Source organism: Chiroxiphia lanceolata, chromosome 3 (assembly GCF_009829145.1).
Source record: "Chiroxiphia lanceolata isolate bChiLan1 chromosome 3, bChiLan1.pri, whole genome shotgun sequence".
Taxonomy (NCBI): Eukaryota; Metazoa; Chordata; class Aves; order Passeriformes; family Pipridae; genus Chiroxiphia; species Chiroxiphia lanceolata.
Genome location: NC_045639.1, coordinates 109896608 through 109915253, shown reverse-complemented (window position 1 = coordinate 109915253; position 18646 = coordinate 109896608). Strand labels below are relative to the sequence as shown.

The 18646-nt window shown below is 45.4% G+C and overlaps 1 protein-coding gene and 1 long non-coding RNA gene across 4 annotated transcripts in view; one reads left to right on the top strand and one right to left on the bottom strand.

Annotated features, from left to right (window-relative positions):
- The window catches only part of ITSN2 (intersectin 2), an 82978-nt gene extending 76242 nt beyond the window's left edge, over nucleotides 1-6736 (top strand). The window contains 12 exon segments of the mRNA XM_032683941.1: nucleotides 554-652; nucleotides 807-879; nucleotides 882-944; nucleotides 947-972; nucleotides 1759-1857; nucleotides 1860-1960; nucleotides 1962-2025; nucleotides 2759-2880; nucleotides 3427-3509; nucleotides 3648-3731; nucleotides 4024-4197; nucleotides 5291-6736. Coding sequence (XP_032539832.1) covers nucleotides 554-652; nucleotides 807-879; nucleotides 882-944; nucleotides 947-972; nucleotides 1759-1857; nucleotides 1860-1960; nucleotides 1962-2025; nucleotides 2759-2880; nucleotides 3427-3509; nucleotides 3648-3731; nucleotides 4024-4197; nucleotides 5291-5448 — 1146 coding nt within the window. The 3' untranslated portion in view covers nucleotides 5449-6736.
- A 430-nt stretch (nucleotides 6737-7166) lies between these two features.
- On the bottom strand, nucleotides 7167-18199 carry LOC116784905. 3 transcript variants are annotated; one of them, XR_004356290.1, is made up of 9 exons: nucleotides 17982-18199; nucleotides 16704-16799; nucleotides 16159-16217; nucleotides 15398-15479; nucleotides 14589-14690; nucleotides 11906-11978; nucleotides 11055-11252; nucleotides 7756-7833; nucleotides 7167-7350 (listed from the first exon to the last, which is right to left on the bottom strand). It is a non-coding gene; the product is annotated as an uncharacterized LOC116784905 (long non-coding RNA). The 3 variants fall into 3 exon arrangements; XR_004356291.1 differs by having other exon boundaries at nucleotides 17887-17983; XR_004356292.1 differs by lacking the exon at nucleotides 11906-11978.
- Between the last annotated feature and the right edge of the window lie 447 nt (nucleotides 18200-18646).

Sequence of the window (18646 nt, the reverse complement as noted above, 5' to 3'; positions counted from 1 at the left end):
TCTGATTCAGTAGCTTTTGTGCCTTCTCTTTCTCAAGGGAGGAGCCCATCTGACCAGCATGGACCAGATCAAAATAACCCAGAAGAGTAAATCCTGCGAAAATAGCTGAGACCCTTCCAAGGTGTATTTGTATGGTGACCTTGGTTAACACTGTCTGTGCTCTTTATTTATATCCTGTCCTTCTCTCTAGCTAATTTACTGAGGCATGAAGGAGAATTCCCAGAGTTGCTGACATCAGGCATTTGTTTCTTTCATTGCTTTGTTCTTTTCAACCTGAGTGGAGCCTGTAATGTCAAAATAAAAGCTGGAACAGTTTTGAATGTAAGGATTCTGCATGAACAATGACCCTATGATTTATGCTGGTAAAGCGTCTGGTACAATGACAGCTCTGGCTTTCCTGTTTGTTCTGGAAACAGTATTGTTTGCTTACTGGAAAATCTAAGATCTCTTGGAATGCCTGGAAAAATGAATCTGATCAGAGTTTCAGTATTCATGCCAGTGAGGCAACTGTTTCCTGATGAGTAATGCAATGTTAAATCTCTACTGCACACAGAAACTTGCGTTGGACCCTCGCTGCAAAGGAATGCCCCTCTCCAGTTTCCTCCTGAAACCAATGCAAAGGATTACACGCTACCCTCTGCTCATAAAGAGTGTGAGTACCCCAAGTGAGGTTCTGTAGGTGAATGCCTTGAGTCTGATCTCAATAGCAAACAAAGATAAAGCCTTGACCATTTATGGGGATTTCTCTGAGCAGTACCAGTGCTTAACACTGACTTTATCTTTTCTCCCCCTGTGATCCACACCAGATTCTAGAGAACACTCCAGAAAGCCACCCGGATCACAGTACCCTGAGGCTGGCCCTGGAGCGTGCAGAGGAGCTGGCTCCCAGGTGAACGAAGGGGTGCGGGAGAAGGAGAACTCGGACAGGCTGGAATGGATACAGTCCCAGTCCAGTGCGAAGGCCTTGCTGAGGTAGCTGCATTGACACCCCTGCATGGAAGAGTCTTCTCAGAGTAATTTCAGAAAGGCTGGAGGGGGAAGGGAGTCCCTGCTCACATCCCTTATTGGAGTGTGATCCACCACTGAGCTCTTGGCAGAAAAGCTTTTATTGAATTCTACTTAGAACCATAATGTGATGAACCCTCATTTTTGCATGATTTTGGTGGTGGAGAAATCTTGATTATAAGCTTAAAAACTGATACTGTTTAAACTGTTAAACAGACAGAATAACTCTTCCTATGAAGTTCTGTCCTGTTGCTGCTGGGCTAAGTCAGGTGTTACTATGTGGGATTTCACTTAGTGGGTGCTTCCCAAGGTTTCCTTCATCAGGAAGGTCACAGAAGCCCTCAGTGCCAGATCCTCAAAAATACGTGGAGTTCTGTACCTTTCAGACAGCCTTCAAAATGAGGTGTGACAGTTCTCCACTGGCTGCATAAGGAACCAAGGCTTGCAGCCCAGAAGTCTGTCCTGAGTGCCCACCTGCAGCACTGTAAGAGAGTGTGGCGCGAACCTGAGAAGGCTCAGCTCTTTCTAACCACGCTTTTGAAGACAGCGGGAGTGGCTGTGGCAGTACAATGCCCTCATCCCAGAAACCCCGTGTTGTTGTAACGTTAAAGCTTAAATTCTACTCTGAGTTGTGCTGTTCCATGGCTGATCACAGAGTAGTTTCCTTTCTCTTAATTTTGTAACTAAAATTGTATAACAAAACAGAAGGGCATTTTGAGCAACTTGAGCAATCTCCACGGTGAAAGAGAGCAGACTGATCTCTGCAAAGTGCTCATGTGCTGTGCATAATTATTTTTGTCCTCCCTAGCAACCTGTTTCAACTCCCTCACAAACTGCCTGGGACCACTGGAAGCTCCTGCATAGTGGGAAAGCTGTACAAGGCCAAGAGCAGTAAGGAGCTGTACGGATTCCTTTTCAATGACTTCCTCCTGCTCACCTACATGGTTAAACAGTTTGTCTTCTGGCTCCGATAAACTGTTCAGCCCCAAATCCAACTCCCAGTTCAAAATGTACAAAATGGTGAGTGAACCAAGGTGTTCCATGGTCATGTTAGTAGCAGTGGATCCTGGCTTCTAATGAGGAATGCTGCTGTTCTGTTGAGATTAGCTGCCTGGCCCCTTTTGCTGTCATACAGGCATGTCCTGGCAGACAACTTGCACAACTGCCATTGGCTTGGATCCTGGAAAAGGACAGGCTTTTGTGTCTTGGTTTAACAAACACTTCCATCCACTTTGGGGAGGAAAGGGCAGAAGTAGCATCGTGCCTGAGCAGCTCAGTGGGATGTTCAGAAGCAGGAACCTTGACTTGAGTTTGCACAAGTTGCATCCACAAGAAATTTCCTGTCCTTCTTCAGAAAACAGTAAAAGGTGCAAAATTTTAGTTGCTCTGTCGACACAGTGCATGTTCTCAAGATTCTGAAGTTGGGGAGATAAGTTTAAGTATTGGGTTTGCTTTCCCATAGGAAGCCTGAGAGATTCCAGGGACTTCCAAGCTTCACACTGCAGCTCTGCTTACACAGACATGCCCCTTTCACAAAGCTCTCCATCTAGGAAGACAAGAATGGGGTGTATTGCCAGAGCAGTTTTTCTCTCAGCCCTTTCTCACATCCTTTACACGATGATCTCACTGTTTGTCCTATGTCCTATGACTTTAGTTTTCCCTACAGTAAAACAATGTATTTAAACATCCTTGTAAACTTTCAGCTCATTGTCACAGGGTGATGCTGTGACAGTGACATTTGCTCTTCTTTCAGCCGGTTTTCCTTAATGAAGTCCTGGTGAAACTGCCCACAGACCCTTCAAGCGATGAGCCAGTTTTCCACATATCACACATCGACAGAGTTTACACACTTAAAACTGACAACATCAACGAGCGGTGAGTAGTGACAGTGCAGATCTGAGCCTAAACTTGCAGATCGAGGCTGCAGGCCGTGTCTCAAGTGAGCAGACATGGGGGGCTCTCAGCTCAAGAATAGGGTTTTGTCCCTTGGTCAGGAAATAAACCCACTTGACTCTCATTTGCATGACAGGTTTTCTCTGATTTTGTTCTGCTTGTGCAGCAGCTCTTGCAGTGGAATCCAGCCACATCTGCTGCTCCTTGACGTTACTGTTGTATACAAGAATAGTTTAGGGCTGCAAAGTCTAGCATCCCATAGGATTCTTCCCCAGTCCTAGTCAGTTTTTAATGTGACCCAGCAGTCTTTAATAGAACAGCAGCTCCACTTTGTGTTTATTTAGTCTGATGTGGAATGTGGCATTAAGATTAAATCCAAAAACTCCATCGCTTTAGTCCATGACCTAACTTGATTTGTGATGCCTCTGGGGGAGGGGGGAATGGCCAAAGAGATTGGGGCAGAGTCACTGATGCTGAAGACTTCCCTGCCTGTGGGATGAGCCTGACTGTAGGGATTGCTCTTTGCAGTACTGCCTGGGTCCAGAAAATCAAAGCGGCGTCAGAGCAGTACATCGAAACGGAGAAGAAGAAACGTGAAAAGGCTTATCAAGGTACCTACAGAGTTCTGCATTTCCCTGTCATCCACCTGGAGGATGCCACAGTGTCTGTGCAGGATGTCCCTCTTCAGATCTATTGCCAGTTTTTACAGTTCCAACCAATCCATTTATTTCTGACCTCTCTGTTCCCAGCTCGCTCACAGAAAACCTCAGGAATAGGACGTTTGATGGTGCACGTGATTGAAGCAACAGAACTAAAGGCCTGTAAGCCCAATGGTAAGTGAGGGAAACAGTCTCAGATCACTTTTATTCCTGTAACATTTGGAAAGGCTTGCTGAGAGGAGTTTGGTGATTTGGGAAACACTGTGGTTCAGCTACAGTTTCTGTATGAATTAGCCATTCTTTAGCTTCAGAGGAACAAGTGAGGAACCAGCTCTGTGCTGTTGTGGGATATAGGGATTGCCTGATCCACATCTGGGCAGCAGCATCGATGTGTGTCCAGGCAGGCTCCAGATGGAGGGGAGGTTTCTGCACTGCAGGGGGTTTTCACTCCCTGTTCTGTATTTAGGGAAGAGCAACCCGTACTGTGAGATCAGCATGGGCTCGCAGAGCTACACTACCAGAACCATGCAGGACACCCTGAACCCCAAGTGGAACTTCAACTGCCAGTTCTTCATCAAGGACCTGTATCAGGATGTCCTGTGTATCACCATGTTTGACAGGGATCAGTTCTCACCCGATGGTAAGTGTGGACATTTAGGAAAAGCAGCAGTTCTGAGAGCCGGTGGGTCTGATTGCTGCCTGGGAAGTGTTGTGTGAAAGCAGTGCCTCAGGACACAGGAGGTTCAGTAGCCTTCCAGAGCCAGCAGCTCCAGGCAGTCAGATTGGATCCCACTCTGGCTTTTATGTCAGACATGGTATTTTTATTTTTTTTTGATCAGACTGGGCAGACAGAGAATTTGAAGGCAGAAGTTTTACTCTCTCACTGTAGGTGCCCAAAAATAAGGTGCCAGGTTGTATTTGCACAGCAACAGCTTGATAAGCTTTCTTGTTTTGCTTGGAAACATGGTTTTGGCTGTCAGGTACTCCCTAAAAGCTTAAACGCTCTTTCAGGGCTGACATGTGGTTGATTATTGCAGATTTGCTAGGAACTGCCTTGACCTGAGGTGCCATGTGTGTAACTATAGCTCAGTCTTTTCTCCTGTGAGGTAACATGACTTTGGCTGCTTCTCCCAGCCAGACAGCAGAGTCTGTTGGTTTTTCAGTCCACAGTGAGCCTTTTAATGCACAGACACAGACAAAGATGTTGTATAAGAAATGGCCACAAAGAAGGTATATGATTTCTAAGTAGAACTGTAAACCTACTAGTGGTAGTAATTGTTCAAGGTCATTGTTCTTGAGAGAAGAATGATATATAAGCTTAATAAAAGTTGGCTGAGCCAAAACAGTTGATTTTTTTTTTGTCCTTGTGGCATCTCAGCTGATTTGTAAACAGGTTCTATCACCTAACTCTGACCTGCCAGCTCTAAAACTGGAGAACATTTGAAATTGTGTTTCTGAAAGGGTATTTTCTAAGAGTATTTTTAAAACCCTAAGCTCAAACATGACAATAAAGGCATGTTTTCCATCCTAAATCCATAGCATTTTTGTCTTCTAAAAAGACCCTTTTTTGTCACTGCTGGCTGGTTTACACAGGGCTGAGGGCCAGTCAAACAGGAAACCTGGGAGCAGTGCTCTGGAACTGAACACCTACTGTGCAGCATTGCTGCTTAACCTGACTCAGGTTTGCTAAGCTGTCCTTGCCTAATGAAATGTCTTACTCACTTGCCCAACAGATTTTTTGGGTCGCACCGAAGTTCCAGTAGCAAAAATCCGAACAGAACAAGAGAGCAAAGGCCCCATGACTAAACACCTACTGCTGCATGAAGTTCCAACTGGAGAAGTCTGGGTGCGCTTTGACCTGCAGCTCTTTGATCAGAAAGCACTCTTCTAAGAACACCTTTTTTTAATTTATGAAGGACAACTGAAGCTGACAGACTGAATATCTATTGGTAAAAGATTCCTTGCCCCACGCTGGTTATTAAGCAAGAGTTCCTGCTGCCTCCGTGTTTCCTCTTAGTTCCTGCTTGTGCTTAGTTCCTTGCAGTGTTCCCAGTTGTTGTTGATCTATGCAAACACAAATGTTACTGTATATACAGTACTATAGCTCAGTGCCTTTTTATTATGTTGGAATATCTTGGGTTTGGATGCCAATGTTTCCATTTTCAGGGCCATAAAAAGTATTAAGTAGAAATGTGGCACCAAGCTGTTTGTATATTTTACCACTTGGTCTGACAGACAGACAGGAATGGTTTAAGCTCAACACTGGAATCATTCCATTTGAAATCCTAAAAGTGATATCCACTGGAATCTTCCCGTCTCAGGATGATGGTTTTAAAGGTAAAATGCTGAAGAAGCCTTAGTACTGGAGAAGTCTCCAATATATTGTATATTCTTTAAGAATCAAGTGTAGTTCTTTACTTGACTTAGTTCTGCACTGGAATCAGTAACTGCTACTTGATTTTAATTTCTGCTTCAGTTTGATTCATCATTCTCTGCTAAGACAATGTTGTTGTGAAGAATAACTCAAAAAATATTTTAAATACTGTGACCCACAATAATGTGGCAAAATACTCTTCAGCTTTTGGGGGTTTTTTCCTAAATATAAGTTATTTGTGTACATTTCCTTGGTCTTGCAGACCTCCATGTGAATCTTGAAGCTTTGACATTGCCAACATGTATATAGAGAGTAAAATATAAGTTTATTAATGTAATTTGTCTACAGATGTTTATTGATTTTTAAAAAGTATATTTTATGTACAGGGGAATGTGAAATAATGAGAAAAACTTACAGGATTCATTCAAGAAAAGTTTATTACAAGTTTAAAAGGTTTGCTTGGGGGGAACTACACCCCAACACAAACCTGTAAAAAGAGCTGTGAAAGCAAAAGCTTTCTCTTGGCACCAAATCAGGGATGGTTAAAAAAAAAAGTTTGTTTATAAAATGTTTGATACATTGTAACCATTTTACTGCCTCCTTAAACTGCCTTGTTGCGAAGCACAGTGTGCAGTTCTGAGCAGCCCTTTCCACGGGTGCAGCAATTCCTCCTGAAGTCTGGCAGTTTCCCATGCAGTCACCATCTGTGCACCCTCCTTACTGAGTCAACCTCTGTTACTTTTAACAGTTTTCTGTGGTTCAGTATTCCTAATCCTAAATAAAACTCAACCTTGGCAACTCTTGAGAGATTGTGTCTGTACAGTGAGAGTTTGGAGAATAGAGGAAATTCTGTTTCCAGGCTTTGAGGCCAGAGTTGCTGTGCAGCCAGACCAGGGGGGAAATGGGACACACTGGAATGGGAGAGAGACTGGTTTGTGGGGCACTGGCTCAGCTGCTGCTCAGCACAGACTCTCTGAAAAGCACTTCCCATCTCCTCTCCCCTACTTATTTCCTGCTTTCTCAGAACACCTAATATGTATGTTAAAAGTTTGATTTACTGCTTGTACACTGTGTTCAGGAGAGAACACCAGCACTGTTTTTGTTGAGCTGAGCCTAAGTTAAATCTCCTAAAACAGCAGAGTTTGGCTTGTAGAGCATGAACTGGAGCTGGCAACAACAGGAGCAGTATCCCAGACATTTCTTTGGCTGTTGAGTAACAACACTTCAGAACCACGTTCAAGACAGTAAGTTTATTGCAGCTTGCCAGAAGACCTGGCCTGTTATCACTTGCTTTGGCAGGAGATGTAACCTATTTTACAAAGGGTACCTTCTGATGGCTGTGCTTGCTGCTCTGGTCAGCTGGGGGACAGGTGACATCATTGGCTCTCACTGTCATTGTGGTGATTGATGACTTTCATTCTTTAAACAGAAGTAAAAACTATTGCCATGCTCCTGTAAAGATCAGCTGAGCTGCCAGAGTAGTTCCTTCTACAGAGCACACACAGCTTGCCTGGGAACTCTCCAACCCTCCTTAGACAGGACACTCCCTGTGCTGCCGCAGTGGATTTAAAATGAGGAAAACAAACCTCCCCCCTGCCATTGCCTACTGTGCCTCCAAATCTGGGCTTAGTATGGATCCAGATCACATTCCTGCTGAAAACCATGCTCAAATACTCTTGGGCTTAAATGCACTAGGAGCTGGGACCCATATTTGTTCAGGTAATAAAACTAGAATGTGTTTCCCTACAGCAGCACATCAGTAACATGCTCTGCCTCCTAACTATGAACTGCCTGCTGGTCAAAGGGGAACTCCAAACCTCACACCTTCCAGCAGTCTGTGCACATCTTCTGGGAGAATGGATCATACTCTGATGGGTCAAAATAGTCCAAAAACACGTAGCCCTGTGGGAGAAGCAGGTACTGGGTCAGGTCTCAGAAGCCTTAGGTGATACAATGGTAAGAGCAGCCAGCCTGGGTGGGACACAGCCTGTGACAGACATGGTGGAGAAAAGGACTCCCAAATTTTCATACACTGCACCTCAGAAATAAGGTGACTGAAGTGTAACAGGAAAATTCCTCTATCCATTTTAATTTTTCATAATACATGATTTCATCCAGAAATAATTTCAGGCTAAGATGCTAACCTTAACTAGGGCAGTCAAGACAGTGGAAATTTCGGTCAAGGGAAAATGTTTTGACAGAGAAGGAAACACCTATTGAAAAGAAAAAAAGAAAGGAGCGGGTAAGCCCTCAGCAGGCACAGCCCTAGGCAGGTCTGGGTTCATGAGCTGGCTTTTCCATCTAGACATAAGAGTAAAGACCTGAGCCACACCTCATAGTCCAGGTCACAGCTCCCTCTCATCAAAAACTGCCTGCAACAATCAACATGTTCTGCAGTTCAAGTTCCCTATAACAAGCACATAAAATAGTCCTCCCTAATATTCTTCTTACAAAACCTTGGAAATGAACTTTTAATCTTTCTTGTGTGGTGATTCTCCAGGAATCCCCGAAGGAAGGGAGCATTCAGCCCATGGCCTCCAGATCTCGGCCCTACACAGTTCTTCATGGCAATCTGTGGATGTGATTTCAAGACTTGGAAAAAACCATACTTTAACCTGAACAGCTCAGGAGCTCTGCAAGACAAGTCCAACCAAAAAAAAAGTGGGATCTACAGTAGATTTAAGAGGTCACTGTGCTGAAGCAGCTCACAGGGAAGTGAGCCAGGCCCTGAGGGCCTGTGCTGTTCTCAGACACTTGGGAAGCACCGTGGGGCTTCTCTACTGCTGAGTGTGAATGCTGCCTCTGCAGGGGCCTCTGCTCCTCAGGATCTGGCAATTCCCCACACAATAAGCAGCAGCCACACTCATCATCTCATGTTTCTGTCCCTGGAAAGCTTCAAGCCCCTAATAGAGCTCAATTTGCAGAATTTTAGTGCCACCCCTTGGTTTATTATCACATATCACCCCTTTACAGGGTCTGCTGAGACCTCAGTGGATCACGGAGGTGCTTTGCTGCACTCCCCCGGTCCTGATCCCTTCATGTGGTCGATGCATTACCCCCTCACACAGCCTTGGAATAAAGCAGAGTAAAAGCTCTTCAGAATGAGTCAGGGGGGTCTCTTCTCTGCAGCACACAGTGCCTACAATAGCCTGGACTACACGAAGCTGAGTTGTGGCTAACACAGCAGCAACCCAGGCAGGGGAATCCCCTCTCCTTGCAGGCTGCACTGTCACACTGCCATCTTCACTCTGACCAACCATCTCGTTAGGCACCTGCAGTCCCATGGCACAGGACTGGAGGGGAGGAGGAGTGAGAAAGGCAGTGAAAAGGAGGCAGATTTGAGGCAAAAAAAACCCACATATGAGCAGGTCCTTGGAAGAACAGGGAGTCAAGGAAGGGAGGTAAAGGAGGGGAAGTCAGATGGTGTGAAAAAGGCAGATGAGTGAGCTGACAAAGAGTGAGATGGAGGAATTTGGAAAAAGAGTGAGGAGAGGAGGAGAATGGAGGAAAGGGGAAAAAGACAGCTTTGGAAAGCAAAGGGCAGTGAAGAACTTGGAGGAATTATCAGAAGCAACAAGAAGATGGAGACACAGCAGTGGGGAGTGTGACAGAAGACAGAGGGGCAAAACGGATTTATGGATGGAGTAAAAGAGTTCACTGCAGAGAGAAAGAGAGCAAGAGGAGAGACTGGAGGAAGAATAATAGACATGGAAAGAAGGAATGGACCAATCACAGGCATGGGAAGGTCAGCAGATCTGGGAAACAGGAGGAGAAGCCTAATGGGAAACAGGAGGAGAAGCCTAATAGCAGGGAAGAGAGCAATGGACAAAAAGAAGGGAGTGAGGGGGAAAATACATAGCCAGAAGTCAGTATATTAACCAATCTACATAAATGTTTCAAGTTCTGCAAACATATCATGTGCTGCCACGGTCAATGCAAACTTATGCAAGTGAGTTGTCCTGTAACTTGAAGGGCTTCAACCTGCTCTGCAGACATGCTGATGACAGAGCAGACACCACAGAGCAAGGGGAAAAGGTGGAGGCTGATCACTGGTGCTGGTGCTTCCCTTCCAGGAGGACACATCCCAGCACATCAGCCAGTGCTTTTGGAGGACACCCAGCAATTCCTGACCTGACACAGAAGCTTGGAAGTGAACTGATGCAGACCCAGATATGTACAGTACACCCAACATATCCTAAATCCTAGGACATCAGCAGTAAGACTGGTTCAGGTCTAGTTGTTCCATGCAGTTTAAATGCATGGGTCTGTCACATCAGGCCTTTGAAAAAAGAAATCATTTGCTCTCGTTTAAAACAACACAGCTCCCATGACATTTTCATTTCTGGCTGAGAAGGTTGTTTACAGTCTCACGACTCCACTGTGCAGTGGTTCCACTGACAACAATTCCTGCTCTCAATAAAATATTATCATTTTTATGTAACTGCTCTTACTGCTCTATATTTCCATTCCTGAGATGCAGAAAATTGAGTTGTGGGACTAGATACTCAACAGTGGTGTGAAATTCAGAGCAAAATGAAGAAAACCAACAAGTATTTCCTACAGTGACTGCACTTTTTCTGAGTACTGAAACCCATGGAACTACAAAAAGTTGGGTCTATTGCCTGTATACAGACTTCAAGAAAATTGTTGTATCTCCCTGTTCCCACATTTTTTTCTTTTATGAAGCTTGATCAGTAGCATCCAAGGCCACAAAATCATTTCATTTGTGCCTCTGCCAACATACTGCAGTAGTGATGTAGCTTAACCTTCTGAGACATGAGAGTGCAGTCCACTCCCTGCTCAGTCAGCCTTTGACTTCAGCTGACAGAGCTCAGTTTTTCCCACTACATGATCCAGCTCACAAAGGAATACACATCAATATGGTGTCTCATCATATCAGACCCAAGCAGGCTATGTTTGTATCTGATGGTGAACTTAAACAGCTCTAAATCATATGTCACCATGACAGAAGTCCTTGGGAAGCAAAGGTAAGTTACAGGTAAGGTGCATCTGAATTCCAGGCTACTCAATGGACAGCAAATAGCAGCTAAACCCCTGATCTTGTCCAAAGCCCCTCCCTGTGCAACCCTCTCCATGGACAGAAATTTACTTCTCCTTGATACCCTTCTGTTACAGTAGTTTAAATATTGAGCAATTGTTCTTGTTTCCTTTTCTGCATTTCTTCAATTGACTGGCTGCCCATTTCATCCTCAATTTCTGCCAGCACTGGCTCTAAAACATTCCTTAAGCCATTCTTTGTACACGATCGCCTTCTTTCTCAGATTTAGGAAATCATTGTGCCTCAGGTATCTGTCCACCTCCTAAGTAAGAAATGCAAAATACAACCATACAAATAATGGCCAAGCACATTAAAGGTTTCACAGGTGAAGGCTGACTGTCTCTGCTCCAAGGGTGCTGTTTTCCGCCCTTCTTTGTGCTCCTCCCTCTCTCCACTTCCCACACTCATTTCCAACCCTCTCCACTTGCAAGAGCTCTGGCATTCAGACCCTAACTTTTGAAACTGTGGTGCAAGACTGGCAGAAACCACTCACTTTTTCCCATCAGGTTATTGAGCTGAAATCACTGCAGAACAGGGGGCTGAATAAGCAGCAGACTGTGCAAGGACAGGCAGCAGGAGAGGGACCCTCTCCCTGCAGCACTGGCAATCTGCTAGATCAGATCAAATCAGATCAGATCAGCACTGCTGCCCTTGCTCACAAGCCGCACTGACCAACTAACCACATCCACAGAGCAAATATTAGTACAAACAGGCAGGTAAGTTACCTATGATTCACATTTAGGGTTACTACTTCAGTCATATCCAGAGGAGAGGCCACAAACTCATACTTCTAAAATTAATTTTTCAAGAATACAGACAATTAACAATTTTTCTCACAAATCACTGACCAGAAACTAGAACACAATGACATGCAGGAAAGCACACAACAAATGAAGAAGAGGTACCATTTCTTACCCTCACAAAACATTTCTCTGTCCAAGATGCACTGAACAGAAGCAATGATGTCTCGGCTTTGGTCAGGTGTTACCTAACAGAACATTAAAAACCCACATGAAGTAAAAGCAGGACTCAGACTAGGAGTCAGATTTACTTTTGAATTCAAAATAATCAACTGGTGTTGGTGATTAAAGGCACATTATACCATAACCCAGCTGGCAAATCCTTGTGAGACTTGCTCGGAACAGTGGGGATAAGTAGCAACAGATGAATGTTGGAAGAACTGGAATGGAAACATGAAATGTATGTTAAGACCATACATTTCCTTTGGCTGCTCCGCACCATGACCACACACCACTTGTTCCTTGCCACTGTTGCTCACCTGTGCCAAATACGTGTCTCATAAACTCCACTCCTGCACTGCAGCCAAGGAGCACAAGCTAACGGACCCAAACCCATCTATCACTTGGGGATGGAATTCCTGCAGGGAAGATGAGGGGGAACCTCCCCTGTGACCAGGCTGCACCAGATCTGTGGGTTAACTAGAGAGACCTTGTCTTCACGAGTCCATCACCAGCTTCTACAAGCAACAAGTTGTTCCAAGTTTGGCTGGGATAGAGTTAATTTTCTTTCTAGTAGCTGGTACACTGCATAGCTGTGTTTTGAATTTAGGATGAGAGTAATGTTGATAACACACTGATGTTTTAATTGTTGCTAAGTAGTGTTTACACTAAGTCAAGGTTTTCTCAGCTTCTCTCCCCACCCACCAGTGAGCAAGCTTGGGGGTCACAAGGAGATGGGAGGGGACCACGGCTGGGACAGCTGACCCCAAATGACAAAGGGTTATCCCAAACCTCAACTGACCTGGTTTTACTCAGGCCTAAGCCAGAGGCAGGGCTGAAACATTCACATTTCACCTGTCTGACCTGCTGCCTCCTCCTGTGTTTTCCACAGACAAATTCAAAGTCATCCCTGCTGTGACTTTCTTCTGCTGCTTAAAAACTGAGCTACAGCCACAGCATTTTTGCACGAGCCCACCATGCCAGCGGCAGCACAGACTCAAGGAATGCATTTGATGCGCAGAATGGAAAATTAGCCTGCTACTCCCTGTGCTTAATATTGATTCTTACTTCCAATAAACAGTGTAGTTTCCAGGTACGTCTGTCTTGACCTTGCTGACCAGTTCCACACTCCAACAGGTTTATTATCCTGAGATAAGCAGGACATCATATATCAGACCAGGCAAGGAAAGGACAAGTACTATTAAAAAAACACCAAAAACAAATGAGAAAAGGAAATCTAAATTGCTGGCACGTTTTAAGACCCTTTCATCCTACTATTTGAAGCAACTGGTACATTGTATTACACCTGACAAATCTACTTCACATAATCACAGATCCTTTCTAAAACCAGCACCATAACAGCAGCAGGGAGACACAGCCATCACTCCAGCTGAGAACCACCAGCAGAAAGTACTCAGAACACACAATGGTGAGTAGGTGAAAAGTCTTCCTTCAGGATGATCCCTGTCTGAAGACTCCTTAAGAACCAAAGGAATTAGGTCTCCTTTGACTGAAGGAATTCAGTCTATTCTACCTGGAAAAGAGCAGGCTCAGGGAGAGCCTCATCACAGTACTTACAGAGCAGCTACAAAGAGGATGGAGGTTCTCTCTGCACCAGAAGCCACAGGGAGGAGACAAGGGGTAAGAGGTACAAGTTGCATTGGCTGAAGTTTCATCTCAATATAAGAAAGAAATTTTTTACAGTGAGATCAATCACTGACTGGAACAACCTCCCCAGGGATGTGGTGGAGTCCCCATCACTGACGGTTTTCAAGATGTGATTGGACAGGGTGCTAGACAACCTCATCTGGTGTCTCTTTCCCAAAAAAAGGTTGAACCAGATGATCTTTCAAGGTCCCTTCCAGCTGAGGCTGTTCCATGAGTCCGTGACTAGTCACAAGCTTGTGTTCAGTTTTATGGGAAACTTTTCCACATACCAAACTGCAAATAACTCGATAAAGCTGCCTCAAAAGGATGCAAGAGCTTGATAAAACCCATTGAGTTGGTTGCTTTCTACAGAGTTCTTTGTTCTTCTCCATGACAAACACATCTCAGATTTTGCAGAACTTTGTGAATAATTATTTTTCATTCCTCCCTTCATAACTTCCATTTCATTCCTCCACTCATATCTTTGCACAACAGAAGCCCTTCTGTGTTAGCCAATCTTTGGCAATAATTTTCTTCTGCAGTCAAAAGTATTTGCTGTGACACTCTTTGCTGGTGCTGAGGGGAACCTCTGGATAAAAAGGTAAAGAAAGGGCGAGGTCTGCATAAAAAGCCAACCTGCTTTACAAAGATCAGGCCCTCATCCAGGTTCCACAATCAAGCTACAAACTGGGATGGAACAGTAGAAAGTAACATACACTGCAATACCCATTTCTGAGTGTGCCCAGAAGGGACAGACTGAGACACAAGGCTCCTGCTGGCTCACAGATGAATTCAGGCACATACCAGGGACGGCAGTCTGGCACAGACAGACAGACCAGAACACTGTCCAGAATTCAGTGGTATTAGGTGGCCAGTTCCAACACAGAAGCCCAATTACACCCAAATACTCTGGGATCCCAGTCACAGACACTGGTTTCCTGTGATTCTTCACAGTAGAACCTACAGCTGAAGGACTGTTGGGAGTCACTCACCTGCCAAGGCCGGGCTGATCAGGTTCTTTCACAGGTCTCAGATGTGTCATTATTTTAGCCAGGAGTCTCTGAGCTGTTCACACTGTGCATGGTTGGAATAATCTGGGAGAAACATTAAAAAAGCCAAAACATACATAACTGTTATATAAACAGCAAAAAACCTCATTTTCTTACAATTCCTATCAATGATGAAGCAAATCTCTAAAGGAATTCTACTGCTGATGCAGCAGCATTATCCTGTCATAGCAAGTAAACAGAGATGAAAACATCAGGTTTACAGTCAGGTACTGCCTCTGGTGGGACTGTCTGTCCTCATCTCCACAAACAACGGACAGTACATTTTGTTTCAAAGAACAGTGGTTCCCAAATCGTTCCAGAATGCCTGTCAGCTTTGAAACATTTCAGAGTTATCAAATTCCACCTCTGGACTATTACTTATTTCCTTTGTGCCTTTTTCAGTCACATAAAAGTCACTTTCAAGTAACTGCTACATCCCCCCCAGGGATGGCTGCGTTTTAGTGGGTTTTAAAGTCAGTTCTACCAGACAAAGCTTATGCTGAAGCACCAACTCTGAGCTTCAGCCAGAAAATTCTACCTCCTCTCTTGTATGTGCCTCAGTATGTCTGAATCGATTTATAACAGAGACAGGAGAACCACAGAGGCAAAATGCCTTTTACAGGAACCTCCACTTAAACATCTTTATTTCAGATTCACTGGAGACACACTGCTTCCAGGAAACAGTGGATTCACAAAATTACTTAAGTAAAGAGTGGAACAAAAGAAAAGCTTATTTCTATAGAGATACTGACCTCAAGTCTTCAGCCAGATCTTTCAATTACGAAAATATATTCTGTTCTTCAATTATTTTTTGCAACATCCAGTTAAAAGAATCTGCAAAGACTCTCCAAATCAGATATTCATAGAATGTAACAATATTTTTTGCACAGGACAATATTTAAAAGTTTACTCTGTCCAACCCAGCACTTCAGTGACAATATCTGACTCCCAGCTGGCCTCTCTGGACTGCAGATTCAAATCTCTTGTCATCGGTTCAAGGTGCAGTCTGCAACCTCTATCTTTATTTGTTTCATTTCACATATCCTTGCCTGGATATTCCCGCTTCCTCACAGAAATGCTTTCCTGTCTTTTCTGACTGAAAGAGTCAGAAACCACAGGAAAGTGTGTGTTGGAAGGGTTCTCAGGAGTCCCAGTCCCGTGCCAGCTTGAAGAAGAGCAAACCTCACAGATAGGATTGCTCAGGGCCTCGCCCAGCCAAGTTCTGAAAATTCCCTTCCTCAAATTTGAAAGCTCGTGTCCTTCCCTCCAACTGCTTCTATAAAAGAAAAATCCTCATTTCTGCCATGTAAGCCAGGTAAAGCCAAATTAAGGGGAAAAAACAACATGGTACCAGGGACCTTCCTTCCCTCCTGCATAACTCTGCCAGATTTCTATTCTGTCATCAGACACAAAGAAAACTAAAAATTTGCAGTGGAGTAGGTCACAACATCCCAATTCTCCATGGAATTTTTTCAGCCCCAGTAAGTCGGGCTCCAAACCCAGAAACACACACTGGCCTTGGCAGTGTGGCAGCCCAGCAGGTCCTTCCTCTATAGTGATTCCCTGCCCTCTCTGTACAGAGGAGACAAGAGATACGAAGAAAATACGGAATTATAATTAGGACACAGGATTTGCAAAGCAGGTGTCCTGCCACTTTCCATGTGGAAATGAACATTTTTTTGTCTACATGTGCCCCAATAGCCCCTGCAGAGAGCTGTGCTATGGAGACTGGTGTTCCCTGTGAGAAGCCCCCTGCTCCAAAAACAATCTCCCTTTTATCCAGACAGCCCAAGCCTACTGAGTTCCAAGAAAGCATATCCAACCTGCTAGTGTCTGAGGAGCAGGGGAAGGATTCTCACAGTTTACCCTTCATCCTGTAATAACCAATTAAAGCAAACAGATAAATGACACTACATAAACCCTGATTAGCACTGACCCAATTTCTGATACAAAATAACAGGCAAACAGAGAGGACTGAAGCTAGGCTGAACTGGGGTGCTACAAATTTGGTATTAGACAAGTCAACAAACCTTCCTATGAGCAAGATATCCCACCTACCTGCACAGGTGCCATGGGCTCCTTGGTCACACTATCTTTGACTGATTTCCTTTCCCTCCAAGTTTTGTTCTTCTGGGGTAGGGATGCTGTAAATCCCTGGACAAGTTAGAGATGAAGAAAATACATATCTTGATATTTTAAATTACAAATTACATAAAAAAACATATTCTAATATTTTAATTTCTAATCTTACAAAACAAGTAAAATTAAAAGAAAAAACCAACCATTAGGGTCCTTTCTATCTTCAGTAACTATTATTAAGACTCCATCCATCTCACAAAGAAAGGCTGAGCCTTTCTGTGAGCACAAAGCAAAGGAGGTGTTTGATCTCATCACAGAGAATCGGAACCCCAGGGGAGACAAAACAGAGCAAATAGAGAACCTGCCTCTGCAGCAATCTCCCCTCAGGAACCCACAAGTGATAAACACTCTAACTGCAGATTTTTTCCCCCCAGTCTTCATAACTCAAGCTGCCACTGAGTCCTTTCTTTTACTTCTTTGTTTGGAGTCTTCCTAGGAGACACCAGCTCTCCGTGACTAACAAAGGCAGGGCCCACTGACCTGAGACAGCAGCTGTTTTTCAGGTCTTAAAACTAAAGGTTTAACCACAGGCTTGGACAGAAATACAGTACGGCATTTCCAAAATCTGAGTGGATAAAAAAAAATTTGCAGCTCAAGTAGCAGTTGCAGCCTGCAAATGCCAAATCCCATGAGCAGGTTGGCTGTTCTGTAATATTAGGACGTTTGTTCCACTGCCCCACATCCTTGGAAGTGTTCAAGGCCAGACTGGATGGGGCTTCGAGTAACCTTGTCTAGTGGAAGGTGTCCCTGCCCATGGCAGGGGGCTGAAACTGAAAGAACCTCAAGGTCCCTTTCCAACTCGAACTGTTCTCTAATTCTGTGAGAGAACCAGTCTCTAGTGCGAGCAGGGCAGCTCTATGAACCCTGCAGCTTGTGAATGCGGAGCTAACAGATAACATGTGCAAGGCCGGAGCGTTCCGGCCTGGCCCCTGCACCTCGGAGGCAGCGATCGGGACCAGGCCAGTGAGAGGAGAACGCCGAACCACCCGACCCGCACCCTGCCCGGCCCTGAGGCGGGTCCCGCAGACCGCAGGGCAGGCGAGGGCGGGCAGCAGAGCCCCGCTCCCCCCACCGCCGTGCCGGTGGTGAGGGGGTCCCTCACCGGCCCCAGGGGCGGCCGGACGAGGCTACAGTGGGAGCCAAACCCGCCCCGCTCGGCACAGCCCCGCTGAGGGGAAAATGGCGGTGCCCCCCTACCCTCACGGTTGTTGTAGAACCCCTCCGTGTCCTTCCGCCGAGGAAAACAGCCTCTCTCCCATTACCCACAGCCTCTCGGGACGAGGAGGCACCGCCCTCGGGGACAGGGATGGGGCAGCCTGGCCGCAGGGCCGGCACCTGGACCCTGTTCCCGGGCGGAGGCGGGAAGTGGGCACGGACACGGGCACGGGCACGGCCGGGCCCCTCCGCGCGCGGCCGCACAGCGTCCCGCGCTGCCATGGCAACCCCAGCCAGCGCTGCTCCCAGCAGGGCTGCCCACCAATCAGAGAGCGAGAGTGCGGCCAGTGAGCCAATCAGAAGCGAGAACAGCCCGGCCGAGCCGAACCCGAACCCAGCGGAGCCGAGCTGAGCCGAGGAGGCGAAGTCAGGGTCGCTGGTTTAGCCAAAGTTCATTAAATTGTATTACAACTCACACATTACCGTGCAGTGCTAGCCGTGACATTAAATTTGAAACTGAAGGCAGCCAGAGATACCAGATCAGGGAAATGTGAGGGTTTTTTACCTCAGCGGCGCTGCGCTGACGCAGAGATCTCGCACTAACCAAGTGTCACATAAAAGGGGGGATTCCTCAAAACCTTTATATTTGATTTTTTAAAAAAATATTATTATGATTGATTTGTGAGAGCCCCAGGAAAGACAAGTTC